At 40.0% G+C, this 19,263-nt stretch overlaps 1 protein-coding gene across 5 annotated transcripts in view; it reads right to left on the bottom strand.

Annotated features, from left to right (window-relative positions):
• CTNNBL1 (catenin beta like 1) overlaps nt 1–19,263 on the bottom strand; it is a 161,133-nt gene that overhangs the window by 55,023 nt on the left and 86,847 nt on the right. For all 5 annotated transcript variants that reach the window (XM_072800986.1, XM_072800985.1, XM_072800982.1 and 2 more), the window contains exon 11: nt 9,316–9,497. In XM_072800986.1, coding sequence (XP_072657087.1) covers nt 9,316–9,497 — 182 coding nt within the window. The remainder of the gene's footprint in view (nt 1–9,315; nt 9,498–19,263) is intronic.

Below are 19,263 nucleotides of genomic sequence, written 5' to 3'. Positions count from 1 at the left end.
CAGGATCATGTCTGGGCTGAAGGCTGTGCTAAACCGCTGAGTCACCGGGGCTACCCTGAGAGGACTATTTTTGAAAGGAAAATGATACGCAGTACTATATTATCATTAAACTGTTACAAGCTAGGCTATGTAGGATGATCACTCTTCTTCTTCTTCTTTTTTTTTTTTTTTTTTTTGATCATTATTCTTCATACAACTCTTTGAGAAAGAGTTTATCAGGATTGTTGATTGAAGAGGAATTCAAAGTCCAGAGAGAATAACTTGTCCAAGGCTACCTGCTCGTTTGGGAGTAGAGCTGGGATGTGAAGCCAGGTCTCTCTGCCTCCAAAGACAATCCTCTTTGCTCTGTGTTGCCCATGGATGCCAATCAGAAGACCACTGGAGCCACCCTGGTGTGGGAAGGAGCTTTGGAAATAGACCAAGGCTCAAATTCTGCTTTTGTCATTTACTTCCTAAAAGTATTTGGTAATTAACAAACTACCACTCATTTCTAAAAAAGAAGATTAAGATGCCTAATTCATAAAGTATAGACACCTATAAAGCCCTGAGTCTCTTAGTAGATGCCCAATAAATGTGAGCTGGCCATAAGCCTATTTTCCCTCTTCCTCCCCATAAAAGAGCAGTTTCTTCCAGGATGGCAAATAAAGCTTGTTTCATGGTCTTCATCTTTGGCAAACAACTATGTTGTGCTCTAGTTGGGAAAGGCCTGTGGGTAAATCCTTAATATGACTGGAACCAGTTAGCAAACCAGATGTGCAACACTCAAAATCATCCCCTGTAGCCTGATGAAAGGAACCCAAACACATTGCTTATTTCAGCATCCCTACATTTTGTCATCTGAGGTCAGGAATGAGACAAGCAGCTGGAGGGAGAGAAAAGGAATTGATCCAGAAACTGTTCAATTATGAGGTTTTCAAACAACAAAAACAACAGCAAGACATTTCCATCCTTGTTTAACATAAAGTGCCCGTTAGCACATGACTTAATGGTATTCTTAAAATTAAATACGGTTTGTTCTTCACTTGCTCACTGTTCTGACCACTATAACCAACCTTTTTTCATTTTCAAGTTTGGGGAATATAAGGGGGACAAAAATCTTTGACATCTCTTTTTACAGACAGTATAGAGAAGTGGGGACATGGAGCTGCCTTGGTATGTCTTCTCTGGAGAAGGTTTTTGTGTTACTTTCCACATGGGACTGACATGTTCACAGTCCACCTGTATGAATGGCAGATTCAGGGAGGAAAGGCATTTCTTTAGGTAGATACTTTAAAAATTACCCACAGAATGGAAAGAAGAGGAACACAAATGGGAAAACCATGTTCATTCCAGCCACTAATATTAAGGAAGCAGAAACTGTGCTAATAAGCACTTGATTTGTATTATTTCACTGAATCCTCACATAGCATCCTTATGAGATAGAGTCCAATATCACCGCAATTTTACAAGTGAGGAAATACAGGCTCAGAAAAGTTAAGCAACTTTCCCAAAGTCACACAGACAGTAAACAACAGGACCAAGACACCAACATAAGCTTTGTCTTAATCAAAATCCCATATTCTTAATCATCCATATCACAATAACTAGCTATATATGCCTTAGAACCCACTCTCCGCTCTGCCATTACCCTCACTGGTATAAGAAGGAATACTATATATCTTTTAAGGAATAGAATGTCATCTCTTCTCTTAAGCATTCCCAGAACTCTAGAAAACTCCTTCCTAGACTTCTACAACCTCTAATATAACAAGTATTAGTATAGTATGATGTCTAGGGTCAGTATTAAAATAATAATAATCTATATAAGCTAACATTTACCAAACCTCTACACTATGTTAGACCTGCATAAGCCAGTCACCTCACAGTAATAATTCTCACACTAACCTAAAGAGGCAGGTATTAATCTATTCTTACAGGTGAATAAACAAATATGTTTTAAATGTTACTGTGGAACAGAAGCTGAGTGGCCTTGTGGGAGAACCATACATTGGTTAATTGGTAAGAATTCCTTGAATTATGCAATGCTCTTTACTACTGATACATGCCTCGATCCTGACTATTGATGGTTAACGCTATACTGGTGTTAAATAAATTCATTTATTCACTCCACCAATTTTATTTATTTATTTATTTATTTATTTATTTATTTATTTATTTATTTATTTATTTAGAGATTTTATTTATTTATTCATGAGAGACAGAGAGAGAGAGAGAGGCAGAGACACAGGCAGAGGGAGAAGCAGGCTCTATGCAGGGAGCCCGACATGGGACTCAATCCTGGGTCCTGAGGATCATGCCCTGGGCTGAAGGCGGCGCTAAACCTCTGAGCCACCAGGGCTGCCCTCCACTAATATTTATTGAGCACCTACCATGAGTGAGCTCCATGAAAGGCATTAGAAATGTCTAGACACAGTCTTCCTGAGTTATTTTGCTATTAGCTTCTAATAACTTATGCAATTTGAAAGGGTTAAGTAAGAGTCTCCACCACCATCATGACCTCCCTGGGTCAAAGCACCAAGATTAGAACCAAGGTCTTCTGATCAAGAGCTTTTGATTTCACCAGCAACCTAGAGAAGAGCAAGCTGGCTTCGATCCAGAAGAGCACATACCGATGGCATGGCTTCATGAAATGCGTGAGATTTGTGGTCACAAGCTGAGGGTGTAAGTCTTAGTTTAGACACTTACCCACTATATTACTTGAAGTCATTACAATCTCCTCATTTTCAGAATGAGAAATAACACCTCCCTTGTATGGGGTAGCCCTAAGACTCAAACATTATCAGATATGTAAAGACACTACTACAGATGCTGAATACAGGTTAACGACAAACTGGTAGGCTGAAATCCTGGCACCATCTGTTCTTAGCCTATAGCCCTCCTCTCCCTTGCACCAGAAGTGCCTTCCTTGCTAAGCATTACTGTTCTCCCATCCCCCTGAATAATGAAGTAATTCTTGCTTGGTATGTTTTTGTCCTCACTAATATGGTTTTCTGGTAAATACATGTAAGCTTGCTTTATTCCCCATGTTTATTTCCGTCCTTCCATAAACTGTAATTTTACAGTTGTGGGCTGGGAGTGTCTCTCTCCTTTGGGTGGTGGCATGCAGGACAGAATGAGGGGACAGGAGGGCTGGGAAGCTAGGGCAGAGAAAATTATTAAGGCTATAGTGACAGGAGAGATGATAAGAGCAGTCAGTGGTACTGGAATCAGTGGAGAGGACTGACTAAGGCAGAATTTATAGGATTTATGACCAATTACATGTGAGGACTATGAGAGTCAAGCATGGATCTCTGCTTTGGGTGGTGGAATAGAGCATGGTGCTGTGGTGACCATTATCCCATACAGAAAAAGCAGAAGAGCCTTGGGCAATGAAGGAATGAATATAGTTTTGAATGAGCTGAGTTGACCTGTCTGATAGAGTTGTCTGCTGGTTAATTAGATGAACTGACTAGAGCCTGGGAGAGACACAGGTTGAAGATTTGGGGATCAGGAGCAAAGAGATATGGGTTAAAGCTGCAGTAAGTAGATGAAATCAAGGAGAGTATATACAGTAAAACAGAAAAATAACTGAGGGAAGACACTGCCAATCCAAGGAAAAGGATCTGGAGATGGAACACTGGGGAAGAGCAGAGTCCCCCAGGATTTCATTCGTGTCTTTGTTAAATTTTGAACAAAGCAAGAGCCCTGATAAAAGGCACCTCCAAACGATGTCATGTCATTGCCACAGCCCACCATGGAGGCATTAAAAATGTTTCTTTTTCACTCATGCTGACCAAACTTGGTTCTCTAATGACTATAGGAAAGGTTTTGCCATTTCCCTCTTCCAACGCTGGTAGGTGGCAGGAGCTCTGGTCTGTACTCCCTTGGTGTTGGGAGTCTGAGAGGCACCAGGTAACATGCTTCCAGATGATTCCTGATTCCTCCGCAATCACAATTCTTTGCAGATAACAGAAAAATATTCTTTAGAGCAGTGACCTGTTATCAACTGCTGTCATATGCCGAGCATGCACACCACACACCTACTCACGGCTTTGTAGCTCACCCCCCTAAAGCTCCTAACAGCCTCCGGGGGAACCATGTTAAAACAGCACAATTAACTAGAACTGCTACAAACTCAATAACTCACCTACCTAATGAAGCAATACAAGGAAAATTGGACCTATTTTAATAAGAATTTTAAAAGAGACAAGAAGTAAAAGGTCAAATGCCACTTCTGGATTCCAGTTCTTTTCTTCTTCCCTCCCATTCTGAAGCAGTTAATACCAAGGAGACAACTCATTCTGTACTAATCCTTATAAAACCTAGGAGGCAGCCAATCATGCTATTATTCCCAAGGGCAAATTTTTTCTTTCCAACCCATCCCCCAAGCTAAGTGCCTCCCCTGATCTATTTCTGAAGGTTTTATTATGCAAACCTGAAAGGATTTCAATTATAATAATTCTTGTCCTTCTCCAGCCCAACCCACAAAAAGCGGAACTAAATTACCAGCAATTCTAGGCCTTAAGGGTGGTTTTTGCTTTTTACCTCCTCTCTAGAGTCACCTTAATCTAGATTCTCCTCTCAACCCCTTCTGTTGATTTGAGGAACATAGCTGTTTTTATGCTACCCTCTATTTAGCATATCATGACACTTGACATGCCCATCAACAATCAGCTTGCCCAGTCTCATGCAGCTCCAGAGCATGGAGCTATTACACTGCAGGGCAGTAAAATCCAGTCATAATCTCCTAGTATCTACCCCACCACCACCACCACACTCCCACCCCCGCAGGCATGGGCAGCCTGGCTTTCCAGTGACCTCTCAGGAGGATGAGTATATGGGACAAAGGCCACAATGGGCAGAACTGAAGACAGGTTTGGTAAGAGTTTGAGAACTTGAATTTCTTAACGTGCCTACACTATTTCGGCATCCACATTAAGTTTATATAGGTCTTTTCACCGGACCCTCACAACCCCCCATGTAGTAGATCTAGCATTTCACGGGGCAACTAAGGCCCTGAGAGTTTAGGATGATCACACGGTTGATAAGCAGTGGATCTATCTGTACCATACCAGGCTACACTGCTACCCTCTAAGAGTTGGGGAAGGTGCTGATGTTGGGGAACAGAAGGCTAGCTGAGGACAAAGCACAAGCTCACACCCTGCAAACGCCTCCTCCCCCCCACTCCTGGGTGGGATATGTTTCACATTCCTCAGGCACTCTTGGCTGCCCTAAACCTAAGGGAAAGGAAAAACAAATATTTACCTTATAGAAATTACAGATTATAGTCCTATAGACCTAAGTCTCCCTTAGTTTATGTCTTAGTGATTTACAAGAAAAAAGCATTCTTATCAATAACCTAACTTCCAGAAGGAAACTCCCAACTATCTTAATGTTAATGCCTTACTAGGAGAAAAACCTTTAACTGGACAATGGCAAGGCCTTCAGTATCTTGTAGGTCCTCTTTAATATATGAAAGCTCTTTTGAAATCTCCCTTTTCCTTATCTTGGGAGTTGAGACTCCCAAGTATACAGTCAGCCACCCCTCACAAGCCCAGGACAACATCACTTCCTGCCCACGGGTCTTGTCCCCATGCTTTAATAAAACCACCATTTTGCACCAAAGACGTCTCAAAACTCTTTCTCGGTCATTGGCTCTGGACCTCTCCCCACCAAACCTCACCTATATTCCAAAACTATATTACTGAGAGGTGACAAGTGCTGAGACTGGACCTGGTTGAACTTAAAGCAGTTAACTCTCATATGTGATAAGTCCGTGAGGTTGGACAAGAAAGGCAGGAGTGCAGAGTAACCATTTAGAGGTTCTAGACCGGCAAGCTAATTCCCAGCCTATAGTGCTTATTTAGGAGTTGTTGGATTACCAAAAGCAGCTTGTCACAGGGTGGCCTCACTTGTATAAGGAAGTTCTATCCATAATGTATGTTAATCTTAAATATAAAACTGTTAGCTATTTTACCAGCAAAAATAAGTTTACTCAGGAATAATATGGAATTACAATTCAGGCCATTCAAGCTATGGCAAAAACTATAAGCAAATCCAGAACAAAGGAGAGGACTGCTCTTTTATGGGGGAAAGGAGGTGTTCTGAGGGGATGTTATAAACAAAAATCTACCCAAATAAACCAGGAGTTCGAAGTGTAGTGGCTTTTCATTGGCTAGGCTGTTGCTGGGCAAGGGGAAAATCTTCCTCCTATTGGGTAGTTAAGTATAGGTGTTTTCCTGTGGGGAGTACAAGATATGTCTCTTCCTGTTGGGGGTCTGCAATTAACAGCAAGTGTTAGGGTGTGAGAGATCCCCCTCCTGGCCTCCTTGCTCCATTTTAAATGAGGTTTCCTTTATTCCATTTCAGACCTGATTCTTAAGGGCATGGCTCTAAAGAGGGGGCTTCTGCCGTAATTTCAAAACCAATGAGACAAAGTATAACTTATGGCTAGCAACCAACCCATTTGTGTTTGCTTTCAAACAATCTACTAGGGTCAACTGCATTGACTTCAACCATGCAGTATTCTAGGGAGAGCCCCAAATCCATGTTTGCTCTTAATGATCAGTCCTTCAGAGAAGTGGTTGTTCATTCATGCAGTCAACAAACATTTATTGTGCATCCACCACCACGCTGAGCATGAGACTAAGCCCTGGCACCCAGAGGTGACAAGGCCATTGGTTCTATATTCTAAGTGCTATGAAGGCAAAGTCCTAAGACCAAGTCTCCATGTAATAGGAAGCTCTATTCTAGTCTAGGGGTTCATCATCTGCTTCCCTGAGAAAGTGACATCAAAACTAAGGACCTGAAGGCGCACCTAGGTGGCACAGTTGATCTTGGTTTTGGCTCAGGTTGTGATCTCATGGTCATGAGATTGAGCCCTGTGTCGGGCTGGGTGCTCAGCCGAGTCAACTTGGGATTCTCTCTCCCTCTTGTACTCTATCTCTCTCTCTAAAATGGATAAATAAATGTCTAAAAAAAAAAAAAAAACCCCAAACTAAAGACCTGAAGGATGATTGAAAGGTATCCAGACAGGTCAGAGAAAATTTTATAGATGGAGGGAAGAGCAAAGTAGAAGCCTGGGGGCAAGAATGAGCTGGGTAATGTCTATAAATACTCCTGGTGGTCTGAGGCTGCTGTGTTCTAGTTTTTAATCACACAAACCTGGTCCTCTTGCATCAGAAGGGCCAGCATAGGGAGAATAATCCAGAGGATAGAATGGGACAAAGAAACCTTGCACAATGTGCCCCTGCCCTGCTCTGCCTCCGTTCTCACACTCCCATCAAGGCCTGAGCGCCAGTTTGCCAGGAGCAGCAGCAGCCAGCAGCAGGGGCAGGTAGAGGCCCACGGCTGCATTTTCTCCCTGGAGTTCACTTTTCTCTGGGTGCTGGTGTATTCAGAATGCAGAGCTCATCCTCACCAGCCATTACAGGCCAAACATGCCTTCCAGGAGCTGTCTTACCAAGCCATTGCCCTCACTAATATAATGTTATCAAATTCCTAATGCTGGTACTCTAAAGCAAATGTACTGTTACCAGCACGCCACTGGGCACATTTTTCAAAAGGAAAACAGCTGCTCACTGAGTCTGTCACTTTTTTTCTTCTCAGCACCATGCACGCAGAGCAAAAGACTGCTAAGGGCTGTTTTCCTATTGTACCTTTCTTTAAGCATGCTGAAGATGCAGCATCAGGTCTCTCAACAGAACCCAGCAGGTCAGCCATAGCATAGTTCCTGAGGAGTTTCCTGGATCACAGGACAAAGCCTTAACAACTAGGGCCTGTGCCTCAGAATCATAAGGTACAGATATCAGAGCTTCTAGTTCACTAGTCTAGTTTCCTCATCTGACAGACCTGAAAGGAGAATACAGTCCAGAGAAGTTAAGTAAAAGGCTGTTGTCACATAGCCAGTGAGCTATAGAACCACAGGTTGGTTCCTTTCTCAGCTGATTTCCTTACCTAAAAAAAAAAAAGATCTACTTCATAGGATGTGAAGCCTAAATAAAACAGTCCACAACCCAGTAGTGCAGAAATGTGGCAGGTATTCAATGACCGCAAAACTTTATCTGTTAGATCTCCAAAACTATCCATTCCCTTTCCCAGGGCCTTGTTTTGCTCAATTTCCATTGAGGAAAGAAAACAGACTGGCAGTGGGGTTAGCATGTCCACAGCTCGTATGTGGCCAATAACTGACCAGGGTGAACAGAACTCTCTCCTTGTTCTCAGATCTCAAGTCCAGTCCTTTGCCCTGCCAGTTCCAACCCTGCCAGACTTTCTGTTGTCTCTGGAGAGCTGAGGTGATCAGAGAAGACACCACTGGAAGTGACCTCTGAAGACAGTCACATCACCTTCCCTTTAGCCACTCTGAGTTGATAGAGGCTAAGCCAAATTCATCTGAGAAGGGATAGACAGGATCTCTCAAACTTTTATCTAGGAGGGTGAGGAATGCAAAAGACCCTGTAGATATCCACATCAATTCTACCAATCACTGACAAAAAAAATCACCCAAACCATGGGACAAATGTTAACTTCTAACAAGACAACCAAATGGGCCAATCGGCCCAGGTTTTTCTCCTTTCTCATACACACCAGTTCCTTGGCCCCCCTTCCCCATGCTTTAAAATAACCATCCAACCATGTCAATTCCCTGGTGCAAGTGTCTGTTAGTTTCCAGCAGAACTGTCAATGCTCATAAATTCCTGGCCTTCCAGGTTGCTCTGCAGCTACTTACTGGGGGGGGGGATGCAGCAAGCTACCAGACAATAGCAGGAGGAGATTGGCCGAGCCGTAACTACTCCAGTTACAGCATCGCAATTCATGGCAGCATTTTGCTGGGAGTGTGCACCATCAGGGAGGAGAAACATAAAAAGGGGAACCTGAGCTGTAAATAGTTTATTTCGGCAATTCCTGATGTTGGCTGAATCATACTTTAATACAGAAATACATGAAAGCACCGCTCTGGAGGTGAAAGCACCGCTCTGGAGGTGACATGTGTTGCCACCTCATTACTCTTTTCAAAAGGGTCTTCCATCAGAGAGACAAGTCACTACAAATTACAGTGAAGAAAACAAAACCCTCATGCACAGACTTATTAATAGGCCAGGAGGAAATGGAACCACTAGGATTTAAGGAAGCAGAGAACGAATGCAACAAAGACCATCAGTGATCTAGGGTCTCCAGGCTGCGTTTCCACACAGAAAACAGAAAGAAAAGAAAAAGGTAGCACTCTTGGGCCTCAGAGTCTGCTCCTCAACCTCACATCAGTTTTTCAAAGTAGCTCTCATTCTTCCCATTCCTTCTATACACCTAAAGTAGGCTGCCTTCTCCAGTGAACCCTACCTTCATGTTCCTTCTCAGTGGTTCCCACTTTCTTGATCTTCCTGGGAGATTTCATGAACAGGGGAAAGATGGTTCGTAAGCCAAGAATATCAACAAACTTATGGCAATTGTCTGTGCCTTCGGGTCCAATCATGGCATGGTCCAGCACTTTCAGGGCACTGCTCCGGGAGATCTTCTTTTCTCTAGGAACAAAAGAGGTTTCATATAAGGCATTCAATGGGGATGTTCTAGTTTCCAAAAAAAAAAAAAAAAATAGGGAGGGGGAGTATATACTGCAGTACTCATTATAATGGGGGAGAGGGGGACGAAAGAAAAAACAGAACTTAAACGTCTACCAGTGAGAAAATTATTACATAATGATAGATCTACATGGAGTATTACATACTTTTTAATAATTAAGTAAGTCTATAATAGAATGAACAAATTTCTATGGTCAGAATGATAAGCATAAAAAGTAATACCCAAAATTCTATATGAAACATTACCTCAAATATGTGAAAAATATGCATTAAAAATTGGGGGAAAAAAGATTGGGAAGAAATAGCTCAAAATGCTAATAGAGATTACTTCAGGGTGGTGGGATTATGAACTGCCTTATTTCCTTTTTCTTTAACAGCTTTATCAAAATATAATTCACATACCATCCAATTCACCCATTTAAAATGTTCAATTCAATGAATTTTAGTATATTCACAGATATATGCAACTATCACCACAGTCAATTGTAGAACATTTTTATTATCCTGACAAAAAATCCCCTACTCTTTAGTGGTCATGTTCCTCCCCTCCCCACTCCCACTCCCTTGCAACCACTGATCTATTTTGTCTCTATGGCTTTGCTATTCCAGACATGTCAAGTTAAGGGCATCAAACAATATGTGGACTTTTGTGACTGGCTTCTTTCCCTCAGCACAATGTTTTCAAGATTCATCCATGTTGTAGCATGTTTCAGTACTCCTTTCTTTTCTGTGGCTGAATAACAGTTCATTGTGTGGATATGCCACAATTTGTCTATGTGTTCATCCACTGATGAGTATTTGGGGTGTTTCTACCTTTTGGCCATTATGAATAATGGTGCTAAAAACATTCATGTACAAGGTTTTGAGTGGACATATGTTTTCATTTCTCTTGGATGTATGTATACCGAGAAGTGGAATTGCTGAGATATATGGTAATCCTGTGTTTAACCTTCTGTGGAACCATCAGGCTTTTTTCCAAATTGGCTGCACCATCTGACATTCTCACCAGCACTGTGTATGTTTTCTGACTTTCCACATCTTACCAACACTTGTCAGCTGACTTGCTGGTTCTAGCTATCCTAGTGGGTATAAAATAGTATCTCACTGTGGTTTTAAGTTGCATGTCCCTGATAACTAATGCTGTCAACCATCTTTTTATGTGCTTATTACACATTTGTATATCTTCTTCAGAGAAATGTCTACTCAGATCCTTTGTCCATTTTTAAAATTAGCTTACTTATATTTATTATTTGGTTGTAAGAGCTCTTTGTTCTGGATACAAGCCCCTGATAAATGATGTGTAAATATTTTCTTCTTTTCTAGGGGTCACCTTCTCACTTTCCTGATGGTATATTTTGAAGCACACCAGTTTTTACTTTTGAAGAAGTCTAACTCCTCTATTTTGTCATTTGTTACTTGTGCTTTTGGTGTCATAGCTAAGAAACCATTGCCAAATCCAATGTCATGAAGATGTACACTTACGTTTGCTTCTAAGAGTTAAAAGTTTAAGTTCTAATATTTAGTTCTTTGATTCATTTTGAGTTAATTTTTGTATGTGGTGTGAAGTTATGGTACAACTTCATTCATTTGCATGTGGATATCCAACTGTCCCAGTACCATTTGTTGAGGACTATTCTTTCTTTCTCTTTGCATGGTCTTGATATTCTTATTGCAAGTCAGCTGACCACAGAAACACATTTTTATCTTTGGATTCTTAATTATATTCTATTAATTTATGCCAGTACCACAATATCTTGAGTAGCACTGCTTTGTAGTAACTTTTAAAATTGGAATTCTACATTATTTTTCTTTTTTCAAGACTTGGGCTATTCTAGATCCCCTGCAATTCCATATGAATTTTAGGATTAGCTTGTCAATTTCTACAATGAAGTCAGCTGGCTTTTTGATAGGGATTGTGCTGGATCTGTAGATCATTTTGGGGAGTACTGCCATCTTCACATTATTAAGCCTTTTGATCCATGAATATGAAATATTTTTCCACTTATCAGCTCTCCTTTAATTTTTTTCAACAATGTTTTGTAGTTTTCAGAGTATAAATCTTGCATTTCTTTTGTTATATTTATTTCTAGGTATTGTATTCTTGATACTATTAGAAATGGAACTGTCTTTGCAGTTTCATTTTTGGACTTTTCATTGCAAGTGTACAGAAACACAACTGATTTTTGTATATTAATCTTTATATTATCCTGCAACCTTGCTGAACTCACTTATAGCTCTAATAATTTTTTGGTAGATTCTTTTAGATTGTCTTAAAAATGATAAAGATAACGTCATTTGCAAACAGAGATAATTTTACTTCTTCCTTTCCAATCTGAATTCCTTTTATTTCATTTGCTTGCCTAATTCTCCTGGCTAGAATGTCCAGTATAATGTTGAATATAAGCGGTGAAGGAGGACATCCTTGTCTTGTTGCTTGTTAGGGGGAAAGCGTACAATCTTTAACCATTAAGAGTAATGTTAGTTGTGGATTTTTTGTAGATGCTCTATATGAAAGGTTGGAGAAGTTCCCTTCTATTCCTAGTTTAGGTATTTTTATCATGAAAGGTGTCGGGTTTTGTCAAATGCTTTCTGCATCTTATTATTCCTTTTTCTATTTTTCAGTATCTTTTATTTTTCCATAATGAACATGCATTATTTTTTAGAATTAGGGAAGTTAAATTGTTTTCAAGAAACAATAAAGGTGATATTTTTCCCCCTGAAGTCCAAAGGTCATAAAATAATTCTGCCACTGGCTACTGTTCTTGCAAATAGTTCTCTAAGGAGTGTAATTTTCTCTAACTATACAATGTTTAACACACTATGTGATAAAGAAGAACAAATTAGTCATTTCATATTTTAGTATACCTGGTGAATCAACCAACCAAGCCAATATTTAATATTTACTGAGCACTTACTCAGTACTGTGGTAGACACAAGAAAAAAATAAAAATTAAGACATGACTTCTGCTTTCAAAACCATGTAAATCTATTTAAGGAGACTAAATTAGTATGAAATAATCAGGCAAAAGTAGAAGTCGGCAAATAACTTTTTCCCCCATGTTTCACTCAATCTGCAAATATTTACTGGATACATCTCATATGAATAGGATAGATGAAGTTCTGGTCCTCATGGAGCTTACATTCTAACTGCAGGAGACAAATGGAAAATCAAGATACTTGGTAGTGTTAAGTGTCATAGAAAGAATGCAATATAAAAGAATGAATGGAGAGGCTATTTTAAATTAGGTTATTAGGGAAGGCCTCTTTAGGGGTAACATTTGTATTGACATCTGAGTGTTGAGAGAAATTGGTGTTGTACATTTTAGGGGCAAAACATTAAAGGCAGAAGGAACAGCATGTGCAAAGGCCCTAAGGTGGAAATGGGTTGGCAAGGTTAAAGAACAGACAGAAGGCTGGCATTCTGAGGCATAAAGGAACAGTATCCTAGCTTAGATCTGGGAGGAAAACACAGGCTATACCAAAGGCCATGCCACCTTGTATGACACAATTTAAGACCTCCCAGTAAAGAACTAGCTCTAGGAGTTAAGAAGATATAATTCAACATACTTGTTCTGAGACCATTATGTGTTAGTTACTTTAGAGGGAGAGAAGTTACATGTATTTGGGAAAGTATAGGAAAAGACAGGTATATATGTAAATATTTGAAAGCACAGGTGAGAGAGTAAGAGGGGTGAGCATGGGCTACTCCTAGTAAAGCCTAGAGAAGAAAGTCCATCAGCTTGAGAGGGAAATCAGGGTAAGAGTTTAAAAAATTATTATTTTTAAGAATATTGATAATTCGATCACATTTTAGAGTGTCAAAAAGCCACTGGTGATGAGGACACTAAAGCTATAAAAGGGGAATACAGACAGATGGAGTAAGGTGATTATTACGCTGGGGGAGGCATGCCTGACCAGAAAGGTGGTAATAGCGTAACCCAAAGCCCTTCAGCCAAGTTCTTGCCTTAAAGCTAAAAACAGGAATCAGAGATAACATCCCTTTGAACAGTCTTTTGTAGAGGAAACAATATTAAGACATTGCATTATTAAAGTGCTAAGGATGACAGAGCATGTTTATCCAAGGTCAGACTAGCCAGCCAATATTGGGTCTCAATGGGTGAGAAAAAGGAGAGTATGTAAAAAGCCTGCTGACAGTGCCCGTTAGTGCTAGCCCATTCCAGTCTATCTGAGACTGTTGCATTTTTGGCAATGAAAGTACCACATCCTGGGAAACATCTCAGTCCCAAGCAAACCAAGACAGTTGGATATCTTACTTGGTGCCAACCTCAAAAGACCATGGACATATTGTAAATATTCCTACCTTTACTCTTCTTGCCATAGAATTAATCAAAACAACCCACAGATATTCACAAATGACATTCAACACAATTACTGTTTAAAAGAAAAAAAAGTTTACTACTGAGCACGTGCCTTCATATAGCAGGCACTATACTAGCTGCTGGGAATTATAAGCTCTTTGTCTTTAAGCAATTTAACAGTTAAATAACAATAATTTCAAAAGCCCAAAGCAATGGGAATTAAGTCCAAGAAGGTGAGGAGGTGGAGATAATTAATTTTATCTGGGAGAAGTCAATGAAGATGTCTCATGGAAGCTAACATCTCGAACTGAGTCTGAAGAATGAGCAGGCATTTGCTAGGCAGAGGAGAGAGTGACGCCATTGGTGACAGTGTGGGTACACAATACATGCAAAGGTACCGGAGGCCATAAGACTATGCCACCTAGGGGAAGCTGAGGTAGCTGTTAATGACTGGGGTGGGCAGATGACTAAGGAGAGGCAGATAGAGGTCATAACAGGCCCTAGATGTGCTGCCAGGACCCCTGGGCTCCATGCCACAGATGCTGAGAAGCCACGAGATGTTGAAGAAAAAGAGGGCTCCAGATGGATACATTCTAAAAAGCTGTGGCAACCATGTGATGAAGGGACAAGAGCAACAGAGCTGGGGAACAGGAAGGACAGTTAGACCATGACATTGGAGTAAGTGAAAAAATGACAAAGTGCTTTGTGTACCATACTGGTATAAAAAAGGGCATGCATGTGAGACATGAAATCTTAAATATCAGGAGCAGGGTAAATAAGGCTCCAAATTCAACAGAAAAGGGTTTTTTTTGCACAAAGCTGAATTCTCACAAGAAACGAGACAAATAATATATTTGTTTTCACTGCAACTGGACTTGAGCAACCTACTTCACAAACCTCAATTTGCAAAGGTTATGACTAGGGCAGATAATGATATGAGCAGAAATTAGGAAACTGAGATATAATACCCTCATTGTTTAGTCACTCAGGAACAGCCCTCCTGAAATGAATGATGGTCATGTACCAGGACACCTTCAATTACCACACAGCATACATTCAAACCATTTCACAAATAACACAGAATTGCTGGAAGTGCTAAAGGTAAAGGACTCTGATTTAGCCAAGTCTCTCTGTCTCTTTTTTCTTGCCTAAGCAAATCTAACACACAAAGGATTTAAAAAGTAAAACCCTTCTTCACATAGGCAGTGTGAGACACGTTTAAAGGGGGCAGTAATTGCATATTGATCACCATTTAGGCAAGCTGCATGGAGGTGAACTTTGGAATATTCATTGGGCTTAAGTTCAGGCTTTTAGCAATCAATAGCTGTTTGGCCTGACTTTCTTGGGTTGACTTTATTTGAAATATTTATTCTACTGGAGGACAAGTAGTTTATCTTAGTCTTGTCTGGGTTCATCAGGTTGTCGATCACGCCAGGACCAAAGTGAATGCTAACCTCTATAAAAGTGGGTGGTAGTGGGAAATGATACAGAGTCGTCTACTGCTCCTTATTCTGCCAAAGCAAACCTTCTGATGAGGAAGGGATGGGGAAAGGCAAGTTTCCACTGTTGTTTTAATTAACTTGTTCTTTATTATATAAAAACACTTTTGCAATGAACACGTGTTCTAAATATAATTTTTTTTGTTGTTCATTTCTTTCATCAAATATTTATGGGGTACCTACCTAACAGATGCCAGATATAAGTTGAGGATGTAGAGGCAGGCACAGCTCATGTTTGTGAGGAACTCAGTTCACAGGCGAGACAGATACAAAGACAATGGGTACACCGAGAAAAGCCAAGCACCACAGTGAAGGTTTTGTTCTACAAAGTAGAACATGAATGCAGAAAGGAGGGCTGACTGTGTCTGAGTCAGGGAGGCCTCACAAAGATGATGCATGAACCAAGCTTCACTGGATGTCTTTCCCAGACAGGCAAAAAGGAGAGGGTATTTCAAGCTGATGGAAAGTACAGGATATGCAAAGACAAGTAAGCAGGGAGCATTCAGGGAAGTGGTGTATGGTACTGCTAGAATACAATGAGCAAGAGGGGGAGCAGCATAACACGAAGCCTGCTGGTTTTGTGTGTTAGAAAGATTATACCTGCCACAGTGGATAGAACAGTAGTTGGGGGCGGGGGGGAGAAGAAGACAGAGGGAAAATATATTAGAGGCAGATAGATGCAGAAAAAAACAAAAACAAAAAACAAAACAATAGTAGATTAAGAGTGAAAACGACTGAATTCAGATTGAACCTGAGGTGCCTATGAGACATGGCAGTGATATCCAGTGTTATGGGTCTGAAGTCCAGGAATGAGATTAAAAATAGGGGCAAATCTGGAAGGATTATTAAATCTATGGGTAATGTCTGAATCAGTGGTGTAAATACGACTACCCTGAAAGGGTGCAGAAAAAAGGGGAGGAACCCTGGAGGAAACTGACTTGAAGAACAAGTAAAAGAGGTAAAGTCCACTCCTCCCTAAGTGAAAGGGACTGATGAATGGGGAGAAAAAAGGTGAGAGGAAATCTTTAAAAGATACTGTGAACCACAAACTAATCCTGGCAAGAAATTTGGATAATACCTATGAAGTCACTTTTGTTTGCTTTACAATGTACATGATAAAGTTCATTTCCTTTTAGCTCCCAGAATACAAGATCACTTTCCAGTATCCAGGACTTCTATGAATGAGACAGTGAGATCAATGTAACTAAATTCATAGTTGCTCTCAAACCATCATGCCAAAGAACACTGGTGCTCTGGGAGATACTAAAAGGAACTCCACTGCTAAAATAGAATAATGGTGGTCTTCTATGTTGCGAGACACAGTTTTTCAATTTTCCATTTCTGTTCCCATTCATTTTTCAAAAACTACTGGTACCAACTACTGCTTGACTAACTTTGCCAGAGAACAAAACAAATATGTAGAAAACAGAGGTTAAGATTTTGGTGTGTAGCACTATGGTGGGTTATTTTTTTTTTTTTTTGGTGGGTCAGTTATGCAGAGAAACTACTCACAGTATGGCTGAGCTGATGGTGAAATAAGATGAACAATCAGTGACCAAACCCAGGGCTCTAGAGAGCACAGGTTGGCAAACTTTATGCAAAGGGCCAGAGAAAAAATACTGTAGGCTTCTGAGCTATTACATGGTTTCTGTAGCATATTTTTCTTTGTGTGTGTATATGTGTTTTAAAATATATGTGACACTTTAAAGATATGAAAACCATTCTTAGCTTGCTGGTCACAGAAAAACAGCCCTCAACCAGATTTGTACCACAGGCCAATTCCTAATAAAGAGGATTAACAAAGCTTAAATCTAGTTCTTCAAAAAGACCAATATAATGGACAACCTTTTGGCAAGAGCAAACAAGAAAGAGAGAAAAGGCATACACAAAAACCCCAATAATGGGAATGACCAGAAGGGAAGAGAACTACAGATAGAGCAGATATTAAGACAACAGTACATAAGGAATAATTTTATGCCAAAAACTCAAAAACCTGGAAAACAGGTGAGATGGACAATTTCCCCAACTAACTCAACAAAAATAAAAAGAAAACCTGAATGGGTCTATAACCATTCAGAAAACTCAATCAGTAGATAAAATCTTCTCTCAAAGAAAATTTAAAGTCCAGAAGCAATCACTATCAAATATTCAAGAAGGAAATAATTATAGTATTACTTAAACTCCTAGAGAAAACAGAAAAATAAGGAGCGTTATTTGACTCATTTACTAAAGCTAAAACAAACAAAACATTTCTGAGAGTAAACTTACAGGCCAAACTCACTCAGGTATAAGTATCAAATTCCTAAATAAAATACAGAATCCTAGAAAACATAAAACAGATGGGCTTCTCCCAGGGATGCAAGGTCGGTTCAACATCAGAAAACCTGTTAATGTAATCTTCACCATATTAACATTAAAAAACTATCTCAATAAATACAGAAAAAAAATTATTTGATAAAATTATTGATCATTATGTAAAATCTGTGACATCAGAAAGAGAAGAAATTGCCTTAATCTGATAAATGCTATCTCCAAAAAAACTCAAAACAAACATTATACTCAATAAAATACATTTCCTTTAACACCAGGAATAAGAAAACTCTGCTGCCAATCACTACTCCTTCCTATTCAACACTGCATTAGAAGTCACAGCTAGTAAAATTTAAACACACACACACGAACTAACAAATTCTTGAAATGAGATGTGACAGAAAATAATCTTGTTCTCACCTCTTAACTGCTCCTCTCCAAAAGGTGCATATACGCAGAGGTTTGCGACTAAAAGTTTAACAATTAACTCTCCAGGAAAAAAAAGTGCTGATTTGTTGTATTTTCCAATTTACATGGTTTAAATACTTCCACCATTACCTACTTTCATTCAAATTACCAGTGTGATACCACTGGACATGATGTTGGAAAGAGAGGTGCACAGTGAGCTTTCACGAGCCTATATGAGCTAGTTCAAACATATCACTGCTGATACATCCCTTCCTGCACCACAGACATCAGGCTTGGCCATGTGACTTTTTGTGGCCAATAAAATGTGAGCATAAGTAATATATGTATCTCTACAGGAGAAGTTTAAAGATTTATTACGTTATTCAGTCTGTTCTCTCTGCTCTGAGAAAGTCATGTTCCATTGAACACTGTTCTTTAGCATGAATCCCAAGATAAAGATGTGGAGCAGAACTTCAGATGGCCAGTGATGGATGTATTGGGAGTGAAAAATAAATATCTGTCACTGAAAGTCCTTGAGGTTGCAGAATTGCTATTGCAACAAAACCAAGCTGATACGTGATATAGTAAAGTTGCTTAATATAAGATCAGTACATAAAAGTAATTTGTATTACTTCCACGAGCATTAAATATTAAGAAAATGTATACTAGAAAGTATTTTAAAAAATAGATAATATGCTCTTTGACTTCCACTTTGGGCCAAAATGGAGTAAGAGGGACTAAACTGATATTCCCTCCCACACCTAAAACAAAGAAACAAAAGAACAAAACACATAAAACAATGGTTTTTAGACACCTGACATAAGGTAGCCCAAGATAGTGATCCTTAAGAGAGGGAAACACAAGCAATGAGCCCAACTGGCTGCTTGGAGAGTCTCCAGGGCTCAAAGCAGGGTGGAGACACAGGGTAGAGTAGGGGGGATCAATGCAGCTGGAGCTCACAGGGCAGGGTACCAGACCAAGAGCTGCACAGAGATATGCAGAGGGTCTCTTTGAGTCTTCAGTGGAGTGCTAATTAGGACATCCATGGGAAGAAACTAACCAAGGCTGCTGAAAGGAGCCACCTGAAAAAAGAAAGGGAAAACAATGCCTAGAATTCACTGAGGGCCAGGAATAGTTTGTGTTCCCACCAGCTGGAGTGGGAAAAGCTTTGTG

The sequence above is a fragment of the Canis lupus genome, chromosome 26 (assembly GCF_048164855.1).
Source record: "Canis lupus baileyi chromosome 26, mCanLup2.hap1, whole genome shotgun sequence".
NCBI lineage: Eukaryota > Metazoa > Chordata > Mammalia > Carnivora > Canidae > Canis > Canis lupus.
This window is presented reverse-complemented; position numbering and strand designations above follow the sequence as displayed.